Source organism: Biomphalaria glabrata, chromosome 11 (assembly GCF_947242115.1).
Source record: "Biomphalaria glabrata chromosome 11, xgBioGlab47.1, whole genome shotgun sequence".
NCBI lineage: Eukaryota > Metazoa > Mollusca > Gastropoda > Planorbidae > Biomphalaria > Biomphalaria glabrata.
Genome location: NC_074721.1, coordinates 14,180,975 through 14,197,566, shown reverse-complemented (window position 1 = coordinate 14,197,566; position 16,592 = coordinate 14,180,975). Strand labels below are relative to the sequence as shown.

At 34.1% G+C, this 16,592-nt stretch overlaps 2 protein-coding genes across 7 annotated transcripts in view; one reads left to right on the top strand and one right to left on the bottom strand.

Moving 5' to 3' along the window:
• Positions 1-2,760: 2,760 nt before the first annotated feature.
• Positions 2,761-16,226, bottom strand: LOC106054841 (uncharacterized). Of its 4 annotated transcripts, none has more exons than XM_013210904.2 (5): positions 11,138-11,254; positions 9,055-9,129; positions 8,155-8,291; positions 5,862-6,313; positions 2,761-4,994 (listed from the first exon to the last, which is right to left on the bottom strand). In XM_013210904.2, exons 2-5 carry the CDS (start codon positions 9,063-9,065, stop codon positions 4,653-4,655), a joined length of 942 nt encoding a protein of 313 aa, XP_013066358.1. In that variant the 5' UTR covers positions 9,066-9,129; positions 11,138-11,254; the 3' UTR covers positions 2,761-4,652. The 4 variants fall into 4 exon arrangements, with proteins under 4 accessions (XP_013066358.1, XP_013066357.1, XP_055859902.1 ...); XM_013210903.2 differs by having other exon boundaries at positions 11,115-11,194; XM_056003927.1 differs by lacking the exons at positions 9,055-9,129; positions 11,138-11,254 and adding an exon at positions 16,085-16,226.
• Positions 15,360-16,592, top strand: part of LOC106054842 (uncharacterized) — a 23,005-nt gene continuing 21,772 nt past the window's right edge. Inside the window, exon 1 of one of the 3 annotated variants that reach the window (XM_013210907.2) lies at positions 15,360-15,723. In XM_013210907.2, coding sequence (XP_013066361.2) covers positions 15,710-15,723 — 14 coding nt within the window. In that variant the 5' untranslated portion in view covers positions 15,360-15,709. The remainder of the gene's footprint in view (positions 15,724-16,592) is intronic. The other 2 variants (XM_013210908.2, XM_013210906.2) reach the window with 2 other exon arrangements.

Genomic DNA, 16,592 nt, shown 5'->3' with positions numbered 1-16,592 from the left:
AGACTGGAAATCGCTTTTCTGTTTTAGAAAACTTAAGATTTTAAGTTTTCAAAGCTTAGAAATAATACATTCCCACGAGGGGGTGGGAGTTTCTAATTGTATTTCTTCTCAGCCTGGCTGTAACTTGCAGTCTCTAACTCTACAGTAGTGACTACTACCAGACTGCAACTTCTATTACTACCAGACCAGCCGTCTCTATTCTAGATCTGCAGTATTGGTTTCTGATATGCAGCTACTAGACCTGCAGTCTCTAACTCTTCTAGATTTACAGCATTGACACTTCTCCATTCAGTAACACGCAATATAGGATGAACTCATTTAATATTGATGTTATATCACACCCTTCGTAAAACCCACTATTCCAATCTATTTTATTTATTAAACGATTTATACATATTTTATACACGCTTAATCTATTCTTGTTGTTAGCTCCTAATGAGCCTGTTCAATAACATTTCCTGCGTGTTTAAGGGCAATTTTTTTTTTTCAAAAAATCTCGCTTTGGAAATTTGGTTTAAAAAAGAAATTGTATTTTACTTATAAGAATAAAAACGTGTACAAGCCTAACTCTACAAATGTTACTTTATTTCTTTATTTTGTTGTGTCATTCCAATAAAACTGTGACTCTTAATCTCACCATGAAACACACCCTCCTTGATTGCCCCAGATACCAGGATATTAGAGGGAAAAATATCGGAGTACACAACTTCAAAACACTATTTGGTTATGTCGACTCTGAGAAAATACTCGGCTTTGTCCGGGAGGTGGGGTTGACTACGAAAATTTGATTTGAGATAGGGCAAAGTCATTGTAAATATACATTTTCAACCGATTTTTATTATATTATATAAATGTTTACCATTTGAGCTATGAATTAACCTTATAATGGCTGCCTGGTCGGGATGACTGCCTGGTCGTGCGGTTTGCGCACTGGACTGTCGTTCGGATTTATCGACGGTCGAGGGTTCAAACCCTGCCCGCTCCCATCCCCCGTCGTCCTGCGGGAGGTTAGGACTAGGAAGTAAACTATCTTCAACTCTGAAGGAACATCCGAATTATGTAAAACAACAAAAACAAACATAATAACTTAGCTGTACAACATTCAGCTATAATGGGGAAGTAACCATTCAGCGTTTAAGGGCACGACATTGCCTAAATAGTGCCGATGTGCCAAAAACCCAAGGTATCAAATATCATTCTAATACAAGAATGTTTCTAATGGTAGATTGCATGACAACATATTCAGTTCAACAGAAATACGTTCATTCATGAAGCAAACGAAACATTTGAATAGCCAGGTCTAGAGTCATTTAAAAACACAAGTTCAACGAAGCCAAGAAATAAGTTAGTAGCTTTGAAAGTTACAAAATATCGTCAATTTGAGTTATGAAGACATGAAATCTGTGTACGGTAGTAACCCTGTGTAAATGTATTTAGGTACCCATAAAAACAATTTAGTTCTTATCTTCTTATCTTATATAATACAGACGTTACTTCAAAAAAGAAGATGATTACGTCCTACGCGTGATGCATTTAGTCATGCATATTAACCAATGACTTAAATTCTGCCAAGTCACTGGTTTTCCTGGCTAGCTCAGGCAACTCATTCCATGCTCTAATAGCACTAGGGAAGAAGGAGTATTTGTACAAATTTGTCCTAGCATATGGGACGAGGAATGTGCCTTTATCTTTGTGTCTTTCAGAGTATTTTATTAAATTTTGTTTTTGTATTTGAAGATTATGGTTCAGTGTTTTATGTATGATTGCTACTTTACTTTTGAGCCTTCTGTCCTGAAGACTTTCTAAATTTAGTGATTTTACTAAAGGTGTTACTCTAGTCAAATGTGAATATTCGTTTGTTATGAATCTCACTGCTCTATTTTGTGTCTGTTCCAGTTTCTTAATGTTTTCTTGAGTTGAGGGGTCCCAAACGGAGGATGCATATTCTATTATTGGCCTAACCAAGGTTAAATAACATTTTAATTTTATGTTCTTATTTGATTTATAGAAATTTCTTTTAATAAATCCTAATGCTTTGTTTGATTTTTTTTGTAGTTTCATCAATATGTGGATTCCATGATAGTTTTTCATTTATTATAACACCTAGGTATTTTGCGTTTTTAGTCTGTGTTACTGGTTTGCCATGAATAAGATAAGTGGAATTAATTTGTTTTAGTTTTTTTGTTACTCTTAACAACTGACATTTTTCTGGGTGGAAAGACATGCTCCAATTTGATTCCCATTTCTGTAATTCATCTAATTCTCTTTGTAAAATATCTGTGTCTTGTGTTGTTTTTATTGTTCTATATATTATGCAATCGTCTGCAAATAATCTGACTTTTGTTCCTGAACTAATGCAATTTGGTAAATCATTTATGTAAATTAAAAATAGTAGTTCCATATTGTTTAGCATGATGTCCAAAGTTATTCTCATTAAAGTACTTTTGCCTAATTAAAGGTGCGCTAGCAAGGTCCCTAAGAATCAAATTTTAAACCTCTTTTTTTTCATTAATTAAAAAAGATTATTGATCATAATTAACACAGAAGTCAATATTAATGTAACAGTTTGTAAAATTAATAAGAAATGTCCATTAATCTAGCCAAAAAAACTGAACTGAATGAGATGTGTTAACATACATTTTTTGTTTTGTTGTTTTAATATTATTATGCAAATTTACATTATTATAGATCTATACACTTCACAATAAAATAATAACTGATTTCTAAATTAGAAATATAATGTTACAAAGATGTGTCGCATTCCCTTTTGATTCTTTTGTTTATTGTAACATCAGTGAAACTGGATAGAGGAATGTAAAAAAAAACAATCATCTAGCAAGCTTTTGTACATTTCTCTCTCTAATTCATTGAAGACACAAACATTCTGAACTAACAACCACACAACCACAGGAAAATCTAGCTGTGAATGGACTTAAACCTAGGACACAAAGAATTTAAAAAATATGCCAGATGGTTGAATGTACAATATAAAATGTACACCATTAAATACCACAGTCTGAATGGCACACGAGCATATAGACACCAAACATTTCTGACTATATTTTTCTTCTTACTGGTTACATAAAAAAGAATGTATTCTTTAAAAAAAATTAGTTAACACCTAGGATGTGTGGTGGTTGAGTGGTAAAGTGCTTGCTGAACAAGGGGTCCCAGGTTCTGCAAAAGAGCTCACAGCTCAGCAGCAAAAAGCTGGCTAGAAGAAGAAGGGTCCCAAGTTCAAATCTTGGTGAAAACTGCAATTTTTTATCTCGGGATCTTTGGGCGCCTCATGGTACACCCAGCTCTAATGGGTACCTGACCTTAGTTGGGGAAAAGTAAAGGCAGCTGGTCATTGTGCTGACCACATGACACCCTCATTAACTGTGGACCACAGAAACAGATTACCTTTACATCATCTGCCAGGCAATCTGCCTTATAGATGGCAAAGTCTGAAAACACCTTTTGAAAGTATGGCTTTATAGTGACAACAAGAAATGCTTTAAGAGATGAGCCATAGCCACTGAAGACAGCCAGTGAATCAACACCATTCTAAATATAAGTGCTACATGTGTGCTTTTTTTTCTATCTCAAATAAAATAATGTTAGTTACATATGCTTTAAATATCTATAGAATCAGCCAGTGACATCTTTAGGGACAATATGTCCCACATTTTTAGTTCTACCTGTATTGTATTATCACAATGTAGTGTGCAAGGAAGACGCCAGGAGAAATTATTTCTGTAAATCAGAATGCAGAAATTGCTTAGCTTCCTTGAAACTCTAGCTACCAATGAAGTTACAAAAGACAATTTCCTCCTCTCCCCCCTCCCCCTCAAAAAGTCATTGATCAAAAACTTATTTTAGCTTATTTAGAATTTCAAATCAATATGGAGAAAATCAGGTATCTTTTAATGGCCTTTACATAAAATACTGTTCTTTGTTTTATATTGGCTGCATGTTAAAATCTTGTGCTATTTGAAGTTGTCAAGTACATAAATAACAGTTTTTCTATTTCAATAAATATAGGAGATAAAGAAAAAACAACACTGAGACATATAAATTATAATGCCACAACAATAACAAGTATCACAGATATACATATAACTAATGGGACTAGAATATTACTTGTGCACAATAATAGAATATAAACTACACAAGACTCCCAAATATTTTACATTTTGAAAAAGATGAGTTCTGATTCTTAACTCTTTCTCTCCGTAATAATTCATTTTGCTCATTTGTATTTCACTATCCTGTTATGATTAAGTTCAATAATTTTTGTGTTTGTTATCAGAAAATGTTATATTTGGTATCGAATTGTAGGGGAAGGCAGGATCTTTTTACACAACACAAATTAAAGTTTATAAATCCAAAAATCCTTTTAGTTTAATGGGGGTCAAATCAACATTGGCATCGTCAATTAGGAGAGAAAGAGTTAAAGTGTAAACATATTTATGCAATTAACTAACAATAACAAGCTACTAAGAGTTCCGTAATATAATGAATTATGTAAAATTCTATGTACCGATGAAATGCTGAGTTCTCTTTAGTTTTCTTACATCAAAATAGTGTCTTAAGTTATACATAAGAGCAGTAAATTGATGCAACATATAATTTCAATATCAAAAACATTCTACTGGCATCTTTATATTTTATTCAGCAGCTGTGTCAAAATACTCTAATTGCATTTGACATATATCATCTTTTCCCCTTTCAATAGCTGCATAAACTTTATGATTCTCCTGATCTTGCTGCCATATGTGGACATCAAGTGATTGGTTCTCCAGGCTCTCGCTAAGGTAACAGATTTGAATATCCTTCAGACCATTGGTGATTATCTCTTTACTGATCAATGGCATTGCCGAACTAGATGATTCATCTTTAGCAACCTCAGCTGACTGCTCTGACAATGAAGCATGGATAGCATTGACAACCCAGTGAACGTAAGAGGCGAAATTTGTGTGATTATAGCCATCAGTATCAGACCATCTCACCTGGCAAAGAGAAACACATCTTCTAAATGTTAGAAACCTTGTAGGAATTTTAAAAAATGATCAATGGGCTTCAACATTTTACAAAAATACTTTCTAGAGACAATTTGTGAGATGTATGACAGAAAGAACATGGCTGAATTCATTGAATTCTGTTTTTGGAGATTGTGGTGAAATATATTCAATGGAAGGACTGGAGATAAGCAGGCAGGGGAGAGAATACAATGTCAGTGCAGTTTTACTGTATGTATGGAATGGTGACAAAAAAACATCAAAAAACATTTATCTACAGCTTGCTCTGGAGAAGTCTTCAGATCAACCATCTTGGGAAGAGCATCATTGGCAATGTCTTTCTACTGTTAAGGACTTGACCAAAGTTCATTTAAATAAAAAAATCAGAAAGAGAATGTGGCACTGGATAGCATCCATTTTCTGCAGGTCATCAGCTAGCTTTTCTAGGCATCCATTTAGAGTCAAAGAGGTTATGCCGAAAAAAACAACACCTGGGAACAAGAACTGTACTAAGACATCAGCAGAAATGATGAGCATCAAGTATTACTTAGGCAAGTGTTTCCCAAATGTTTTCCTTAACAAACAATCAGCACATTCTGAGTATTTAGCATGGTGGTTTTCTAATTAATTATTCCAGTAGTTTGTGAAACACCTATTCAGGCTTCGTGGAACACTAGGGTTCCACTTAACACAGTTTGGGAAATACTAACTTAAGCTAGATCATTACTATATAATTCTCTTTTTTTTTAAATATTACTTTAAGTACTTCGATGTAGTCCATGAATTCATATACTTGTTTTCCAAACTTAAGACACAAAGTATAAGCAAATAAAATAAAACAAGATTAATAGCACTTACAACCACTGGCATGCAGTAAGTTTTAGTAGGCCTTTGAAATGGTTTGATTATAAGTCCTTTATCCATGCAACATTTTTCTTTATATTTGTCCTTATACCAATCTGGGAAGGGTATTGGCTTCCTAGACACCTTGTCCACACAGACCACCTGGTTGACTTGTGACCACAATGGCTCGGACGTGTCACCAGAATTGTAGAAAGATGTTATGCTGGCCATAGAAGAGTTGCCCACATATGCCAGTGAGACATCCACATCTAAGGGCCATTTGGGTATATCTGCATTGTATAACTGCTTGGACATTTTGAAATGCGTCGAGGAGACAAAAGTGAACCTGTCTTCTGTAATGATCTTCCAGTCCAAGAATGTGTCTCCAGAGTCAGTGAGTGGTTTGTTTAAGATAAATCCTCTAGCAAAGACAGAAGTCATCATGAGGCTTGTAATCTTTGGATTTCCTGTAGCAATGACAAAAAATAAAAGATTATGATATAACAGCTATTGATGTAAGTATTGAAATCTTAAATCACCAAAAGAGATTAGATGTCTCTATTTTTTTCTCAGTTGTGAAAAACAAATATGTATGGCAACAAGCTGTCGTTGTGAAGTCAACAATTTAAATGTTTAATGTTCAAACACTTTTTTAGTAGTCTAAGCACAAGTACAACTTGCAAGAAATCATTGAAAGACTAGAGTTTCTTTAAACTAATCATAAAAAAAAAATAAAAAAAATAAAAAATCACAAACTAAGTTTCTGTTCCAACATAGCTTAACACCATTATGGTACATTAACTGGACAACATGGGTGTCACAGTCTCAGATGACATTGCTTGATTTAATGTTCACCTCATGTTAAAACGTTGAAAAGACTCATGAATTCCTGATGTAGAAAACAGGAAGTAGAATGAATAAAATTGACTTTGAGTTAGTTCATTCAGTTCAGTCAGAAAGAATCCTCTGAACAAGGTAGTTATGTATTATCCTAGTAGTAGCGACTTTGTTAGTCGAGTTGTAACTTTGAGTAAAGTAATATCTTTTTGTCCAGTATGGACTTAAGTATTTTGATAGTTTTTCTCTGGATTTAGAGAGTAAAGTAGTAACTGTGAAGTATTATTGTTACCCGCTGTGTTGCGGACGTTACTTGTGATTTATTCTGTAACTAATCGTCTTGGATATTCAATACCGCTGTTATGCGGATGTAATTATGTTTCACATCGGAAGTCTTCATGTAACTGCCAATAAGGTGCAGTATTGTTATTATCATCATTAAATAAACATTATATTTGTCTGCCAAAAAGAACTTGAGTCAATCTGTAATGTCTGTGTCTGTCACGTGTCAATTGTGACTCCAAGAAGCACGAACCCAGCAGTCTATGCATTCACGACACTCTAATAGTAACCAGCCTCATGTGTAATATTATAATACTACGTCAACGCACATTAGAACCTTTTACAATGGGATAAGCATGTTCATCAAGTATATATTCAGTGTGTTTTGTGAGCTACTTAAAGAGATGGCTGACATTTATATTTTCAATAAGAATTGTTAAATTGTCTTTCTTCTACCTCTTTATCTTAATGTAAAGTATTATCATAAATGTGCCTAAATAGAGAAAGAATATTTTTTAAGTTTTTCCTGTTTCAAAGATTTCTGGAATCATACTGCTTAGACCATATGAGAACCAATGGTTTTGGGAACAGATTATTAGAATGGGTTGTGGATAAAAAAAATTCAGATCAAATAACCAAATAGGATTCACATATTGTTCTCTAAAAATTTGTCTAAAACAGAATCTGTGGTAATCATTTATGATAATACTTTAAGTTAAGATAAAAAGATAGAAGAAGAAAGACAATTTTACACTTCTTATAGTAGGGGCCCCTGAAAAAAATATTAATGTCAGGCATTAGAAAGATTCTTTTGTCACAATCAACTCATTAAAAAAATATGCTGGGCCCCACATATAACACTCCTCCAGGGCCCATGTACTGTTGACAACTTTGCTGAACATAACTGATGCATATTTACAAACAGACTCACTAGAATTATCCACATATCTTCACAGACTAACTGCAAGATTGAATAAGACTATTTACACACACATAAATCTAGGCTGATTCAATTACAAATTCTTTCATGAATTCATTAATTACTGGCCCAACAACCATGGTACCTTATATGAGAATTTATTTTTAAATTGATTAGTCAATTTGGAGACCACATATATATTGCCTAATACAATGGTCAGCATATGTTTCATGAATAAAATTTATATAAATAAATATCATTTCTACATACCATCTCTGTCAAAACTTTCATGAGACAATCCAGGAAATGTAAACTTAGCTCTATAGTATGGTGTATCTGTTAATGAGATATTGGTCACATTCCAATGGTTTAAAAATGTTGTTCTAAAGAATGTAGTTGCCTTTGATCTGAAAGTAACAATACAAAAAATTATTTTAAGGTGCTGGTTACTCCAAGCAATGCTGGTGACCATCAAGGCCAATTATTAGAAAAGTAAGTTAAATTTTTTTTTTTTAAAGAGACTTGAACTGAAACAGTAAGAGCTCATCATAAATATATGCCTCATAAATATAACAAAAAGAAATCTATTTATATTGGTAGCTACCAAAGACAGTTATTGCCCTCCGCCCCCCCCCCCCCCCACTTGACTAACATCCCACTAATTCCCCGCCACAGAAATCACACAATCTGTGTACAAAATTATTTGCTTTTCTTAATGGAGGTGTAAGAGGCGCTATGACTAAGCAGTAAAGCGCTTGGCTTCTGAACTGAGGGGGTCACAGGTTTTGATTCCAGGTGAAGAATGGAATTTTTAATTTTGTCATCTTTAGGGCACATTTGAGTCCATCCAGCTCTAAAGGGTACCTGACATTAGTTGGGGAAAAGTAAAAGGCAGTTGGTCATTGTGCTGGCCTTTAGTTAACCAAGGGTGACAGAAACAGATGACCTTTATATCAGAAAGACAGAGTTTATGTAACTGCCACTGGCAGAGTTTAAAACATTGACCATAATCTCTATTTATATTACAAATACTATAAAGATCTATATAGATTGACACAGTGACAAGGATCTGTGTATGGTGTTTAATCATCTTATCTAAAGTTTGAAGTAACATAGATCTGTAATTCGTAATATAAGATTATAATATAGTACAGGCCTTCCCAAATTTACCTTGATGACATTTTGAGTTAACTTCAATAAACTTGTATCTGTGTTAATTTTTTTAATATAAAGTTTGGGATTGGCCTGATGATTGAGAAATATTTGGTAATAGATCTAGAAAATAATTATATAAATAATAATACTAGTAGATCTAGATTCTAGTAGGCCTACTTTATAAGTAGATAATGATAATCTAGATTCTAGATAAAAGTGATTCCCAAAGTGGTCTATATAGACCCCCAGGGGTCTACGAAGACCTCCAGGGGGTCCATGAAAGTGAAAAAGTAAATTGGGGGTCTATGAGATGTCCATGGGGGTCTACAGTGGTGGATTTCAATTAAAGAAAGTTATAATTTTCACACTCCGTTAATGTAACTATTTCAAGCACGTATAAATATGTGTAATTTAGTTATAAATATTTGTCCTGCTATTGAAATGTAAAATTGTTGTATTTATTTTCAATACTTATGTAAATAGTTACTTTTGTCTACATGTAACAAATGTTTAACAAAAAGAAATCTAGATTTTACATCATAGATTATTTATTTCCTTGGTTAAATAAGCGGATGTCTAAGTGCCTTTTATGACCATATGAAACCAATTACACTGGAGGATTATTTGAGACGATGCTACCCTCGTAAAAAAATAAAGGCGATAAAAAATTTCAAAATCTCAAAAATGAAGTTCAGAATAAACCCACACAATCTTTCTTCAACATCATATAGAAAAGATGGTGATTTGTGAGTGTCTTATAAGATCTCTTTACCTATAGCCAAATATGGAAAACACTATAGATAAAACATTGATTTTACCAGCCATTTAAGTAGTTTTAAAAACTGTTTTACATAAACGTAAATCTGTTATTATGCAACAAATTTCTTTAAGAAACACTTATATATATAGTTCAAGGGCACATCGGTGGGATGAGCATTAAAGCTGCAAACTGCCTAATGGTCTTCTGCTCCATATTTATCCCCAGGGCTGACCCACGAAACCTTTCCCATGTTTGTGTATAGCTTGCAAAGCAGCAGATTATTGAATTCAGTTTTCCTTTGGCTTGGTGGGCTGCAAGCCAAGGCTAATGAGTCCCTCCTGCCAAAGCTTACTGATTTAGGCACCAGTAACTCATCTTTGACCCTTCTCATGTAAGTGAAAACAGCTCCACGGGCCCAATATTTGAGCCAGATGTGAAAAATCATAATAGAAACTGCTCTTTTTGAAAACTTTCAAAATGATATTTAAGGCAAATTGATTAATTAATTAATATTTAATGTTTGAAGGACTACTTCATAGAACAAAAAATTTCTATATGAAACATAATAACCGTAATAACAAATGATGAACATGCAAAAAAAACAAAACATTTCTAGTGTGTTTGGTGATTCCAGCAATACATATTTTTTTTTTTTTTTTTTGTTTAAATTTTATCAGTCAAAAAAGATAGATCTCCGTAACTTTTTGTGTAGCTTTAAATTACTTTTTCACTCTTCGACTCAATACAGTTATAAATTAGTTTTAAAAATGAGTTTATGAATCTGCAAAAATTGCAATACAAGTTAAGCAGGGGGTCTACCGAAAACCAGAAAACATGGCAAGGGGTCTACGAGACAAAAAAGTTTGGGAACCACTGTAATCTAGATCTATAGTGACTAGATCTATATAGTATAGTTACAGTATAGTATAGTAATTTATTAGTATATTAAAAAAATTATAATTATCTAGATCTAGTTAATCTAGAATCTAGTTTCTAGATTCTAGGATCTAGACCTCTAGTACTAATCTTAATCTCTAGTACTAGTAGATTGTAGATCTATAACTAGAGTCTATAGTAATCTACTGATCTATTCTAGTATTTCTAGCAATCTAGATCTAGATTAGTCTAGATTAACTCTAGATCTAGATAGAGACATAGATCTAGATGTAGATAGATCTAATTAAAAATTCGTGAGAGTCACTTCTGACTTCACACTTGACCGGCGTTTTGACTTCGCCGCGACTTCGGATTAAAAATTAAAAACAAAAAAAAAAGATTTATAATCGTTAGACAATATTAAGGCAAGGTTATATAGAATATTAATTGTGCTGAGTATACATTTGATCTAGATTAGAGTAGATCTAGAATAACACTAAGTTATATAGACTAGAGTCTTCAGACTAGATTCTAGATCTAGATCATAGATCTAATATGATCACTAGATCTAAGTGATTAGTGTGATGACCATTGAAAATATGGATTTATATAGGTCTGTGAGGCTTATATAATTCTAAACCGTTTAAACTAATAGGCTTCGTTGAACCATATATTACCAGATATTTAGCTTTTAAAATACCTATATAGACTCATTGACCTATTTAAAAAAAATACGTTGGGGGATGTTGAGTCCTATTTTTTTTATTTTGTGTGTGTGTGTGTGGGGGGGGGTGAGTTAGACGTTGTACGGTGTATAAGACAAACAATAAATTATAAAATAAACCGAAATTTTGTTTTAAAAAAAGAAGTACCCATATTCTTTTGTGTTCTGCAGATCTACACAGTCCGCTTTAACAAGTGTGGCGGGTGGGGGAAAAGGGGGGGGGGTGAGTAGAGGCGGATTTAATAGAACTTTGGAGGAGAGAGGAATTAAGGGCAGGCTGGGCTACTGCTCCGATGTATCTACTATTTATAAAATATCCAAATGTCTACTGGTCAGCTTTTGCAAGAGAGGTTTTAAGCCCCAATCCCTCACTCAAATGGAGTTTGATGATAATGATGACGGGTCAGCAACTTTTACTTTTTTTTTTTAAATTTGTTCAAACATTTTTTTTTTTTGCATTTTTACTAAGAATATTCTAAATGTTACAATTGGAAACACTGTTGTGGTTAATCCTTAATATATGCTGAGCTTTTTTACAAAGTGTGCATAAAAAATTGAAATTCGAATGTTAAGATGCTAGACTATCAATCGCGTCTTAAGGGTTAAGAAGTGTTCGCTAGCAGCGTGCTCGTGACAAGGAATCGCCAAGGATTTCCAGCAATTGAACTAGAAACCACAATCATTTTGCAACTAATGTACCTTCTGAATTTATATTTATATGATACGTAGATAAATTAGTAAAAAAAAATATACAAAAATAATTTAGAGCTTGGTTCATTTTGTATCTTTGATACAAACGCAGTGGACAGGTTTACATATCTTGGTAGCACACTCTCCAGAAACGAAAAGACAGATAATGAAATCGACCTACGTATCGCCAATGCCAGTGTATCCTAAGGCAGACTATATAAAAACGTCTGGAACCGACGTGGTATCACCACAAATACAAAGCTAGGGATCTATCGAGCTGTCATCCTCCCAACATTGCTCTATGCCTCAGAAACGTAGACAGTGTACAGAAAACACGCAAAGAAACTGAATCACTTCCACATGACATGTCTAAGAAAAATACTGAATGTCAAATGGCAAGACAAAATACCAGATAATGAAGTCCTTTGAAGAGCGGGTCTGCAAATGTAAGCATCTGCTAAGATAGTATATATAAATATCTGGAATTTGGATAAGACAAAGGCTTAGCCCTCGGCACCAGAATCAGACTGATGCGCTCCCTGGTCATGGCCACATTTTTATATGCTTGTGAGTCTTGGACGCTGACTGCAGAGCTAGAGAGGAGGGTCCTAGCAATGGAATTGAGATGCTACAGAAGGATCCTAGGTATAACATTCAAAGACCGCATCACAAACCAAGAGATAAGAGACAGGGTTACTGCAGCGATGATGACCTGCTAACTATCGTAATAAACGCAAGCTAAAAATCTATAGCCATATCAGAAAATCTTCGGGGCTCGCTAAGACCTTCCTTCATGGAACAGAGAAAACGATGGGAGGACAACATAAATGAATGGGCAGGCATGCCATTGAATGAGGTTCTAACTAAGGCAAAGGACAGAGAGGAATGGAGAAGGACGGTCAACGAATCTTGCGTGGTGCCCCAACTGTCCAGCAGACTAAGGGATAGGTGAAGGTAAAAAGTACCTCTTCGTTCAAAACCTCCTGCAGGATGGCAGAGGATTGAAGCTGGCAGGGCTCAAACTCGGGACAGTCCTAAGCGCTTACCAGTCAACCCGAAACGTTCGGATATTACGTAATGGTTATTAAGGAGGAGCTGGGGGTATACACTTTCTTACAAAATGAGAGAGGTCGTAATATTTGTCGCGTAACAAAACAAAACTATTCAGATTACTCAAATAACTAAGCAATGAGCTAGCCCCAGTGTTCAAAATACTCTTTCAGGCTTCACTTAACCAGGGCAGAGTACCAAAGGACTGGAAAGAAGCTAATGTCACCCCCCCCCTATTTAAAAAAGGATAAAAATCTGACCAAGGAAACTACAGACCAGTATCACTTACCAGCATCACGTGTAAAATCCTAGAACACATAATATGTAGCAACATCATAAACCACTTAGACAAACATATTGTCCTCACACCATACCAACATGGCTTTAGGAAATATAGATCATGTGAAACACAACTAATAGAACCAATTGATGATTTTTCAAAAGGTTTAGATAATAGTGAACAAATAGATGCTATCTTACTAGATTTTTCTAAGGCTTTTAACAAAGTTCACCACCATAGTTTGCTTAAAAAAATAAAATATTTCTGCATTAATGGTCCACTGCATCAGTGGATTAAAGATTTTCTGATAGGGAGAGAACAAACTGTAATAATAAATGGCTCTAAATCAACACCGATAACAATAAACTCAGGTGTACCTCAAGGAACAGTCTTGGGTCCACTACTATTTTTAATTTACATAAATGATTTACCGAATTGCATTACTTCAGGAACAAAAGTCAGATTATTTGCAGACGATTGCATAATATATAGAACAATAAAAACCACACAAGACACAGATATTTTACAAAGAGAATTAGATGAATTACAAAAATGGGAATCAAATTGGAGCATGTCTTTCCACCCAGAAAAATGTCAGTTGTTAGGAGTAACAAAAAAACTAAAACAAATTAATTCCACTTATCTTATTCATGGCAAACCAGTAACACAGACTAAAAACGCAAAATACCTAGGTGTTATAATAAATGAAAAACTGTCATGGAATCCACATATTGATGAAACTACAAAAAAATCAAACAAAGCATTAGGATTTATTAAAAGAAATTTCTATAAATCAAATAAGAACATAAAACTAAAATGTTATTTAACCTTGGTTAGGCCAATAATAGAATATGCATCCTCCGTTTGGGACCCCTCAACTCAAGAAACATTAAGAAACTGGAACAGACACAAAATAGAGCAGTGAGATTCATAACAAACGAATATTCACATTTGACTAGAGTAACACCTTTAGTAAAATCACTAAATTTAGAAAGCCTTCAGGACAGAAGGCTCAAAAGTAAAGTAGCAATCACACATAAAACACTGAACCATAATCTTCAAATACAAAAACAAAATTTAATAAAATACTCTGAAAGACACAAAGATAAAGGCACATTCCTCGTCCCATATGCTAGGACAAATTTGTACAAATACTCCTTCTTCCCTAGTGCTATTAGAGCATGGAATCGGTTGCCTGAGCTGGCCAGGAAAACCAGTGACTTGGCAGAATTTAAGTTATTGGTTAATATGCATGACTAAATGCATGACGCGTAGGACGTAATCATCTTCTTTTTTGAAGTAACGTCTGCATTATATAAGATAAGATAAGAAGAAGTAGGCCTAATTGGTCACAGGACATTCCCGGGTCCGACTTTTGTGAAATGGCTAAACTTTGGGTTTTCAACAAAAATATTAAGGGAAAAATACTCCGAGATTTTTTTAACACCTCGGGTTTCTCGGAAGAGGCCCGATTTGTGTATACAGTATTGGAATAAAATAAAAAAAACTGAATACGTCATCGAAAAGCCGAAAGAAGTCGATATTTTCCCCATCATTTCTATAGAAACCATGATAAAAAAATATGCTATGGGAAAATGATAACTAATAAAGAAGTCTTTTGTAAAATTCGAATATTTTGTAGAATTCGAATTCGAAAAACAGATGGCCTTTACATCATCTACCCTATACGTCGCAAGGTCTGAAAGGGAAACTTTTACTTTACCACTCTACCCGTGTGTGTGTGTGTGGGGGGGGTATTGAGTGTTGTTACGATTGTTAATAAAGAGGGAGGTGGTAAAAAAAAAAGGTGATTTGTTCTTTTTTGGCGTTATGTAATATCCAAACGTTCACAGAAGATAATTTAATTCAACCCCAAATAGGCTACACAATGGTTTGCGTAAAATAAGTAGGTCATAACTAAGTCAGCGAAGTCACGTGATTTGCTGCTCAACATTTCACATGTCGTCTACATCTAGTTCATTTTCTGTGTTGTTTATTTTATGGATGATAGAGATTATGTTGACAGTATTATAGATACGATCTATCTAACAGTGCGTAAGATCTAGGCCACTGAATGATCCATGGGCGTGCGGGAAGGTTTACTGTAGTTCGGGTTAGGTTTTCAATTTTATTCCGCCAGTGATAGAGGTTTTGGTCTGCGTACCTTGCCCTTGTTTTAAAAGTTCACTCTCTGTAATGGATTTCATTACAGCAACAAAAAATACATTGTATGTTTAGATCTAGATCAAGATCTATTTGATTTATTTGTGATATTTAGGGAAATCTTAACATGTCTACTGGAAGGTAATTTCCTTTGCATTTTAAATTACGATTATTATAGTAGCCTACTCTTAATGATCTTGAAATAAATATCCAATTCCAGATATCTGTATATACTATCTTTGCAGATGCTTAAATTTGTACTTAGATAGTGATAGTAATAGTGTGTTTACGAGGTCAATGCTTGTTTACTTAGTTTTTTTTTAAAATACATAAAACGATCTTTTAAAATTTAAGCCTAATCTATGCCAGTGATTTTATACAACTACGACAACTTTGAGAAATGTTTCAAATATAAAATCTCTTATTGAACTTTAAATTATTCATTATTGAAAGTGTTTTAATTAATTTTAAAAATATAAGCTGCATTAACTATAGTGCTTACCCTTGCCCACCAGTTACGCCCGATGATTTGTTTCTCTACATTATCACAATATACTCTATTTTTAGCCTAAATATCCAAGCCATACCAAAACAAATGTAAAGTTTTAAGATTCCGAATAATATGACCTATATTGACCTCCATTCTATCTCATCCCTTGCAGGTTGAGACGGCAAAGCGGGAAAGTTCACAGTTCCTTGTGTGATTTTTAGCGGCCCTCGAAAGGGGAAAAGACGCTATTAGTTTTATGTGAAATGTCTGTCCGTCCGTCCTGTTTAGATCTCGTACACTAGAAAAGATAGTGAAAATCCGACATAATAATATTTTAGACCATTCAAAGTCCTGATGCAACGGCTTTCCTGAAAGCGAAAAATCTAATTTTTAAAATCACATATGCAAGCATTTTGTTTCATAAAAATACACCACTTTTACAACTATTCATTATTAATAGTAACAATAACACGAGAGGCTCTTTAGTAGGGGGGATAGTAATTCACCATACTTTTAACAC

Bases quoted from the DNA above. Each gene is read 5' to 3' on its own strand.
- LOC106054841 (XM_013210904.2), bottom strand. The intron at 6,314-8,154 runs GTATGTAGAAAT...TCATTGCTACAG, and splicing joins TGAAAGTTTTGACAGAGATG to GAAATCCAAAGATTACAAGC. The intron at 4,995-5,861 runs GTAAGTGCTATT...TCTCTTTGCCAG, and splicing joins CTTACTGCATGCCAGTGGTT to GTGAGATGGTCTGATACTGA.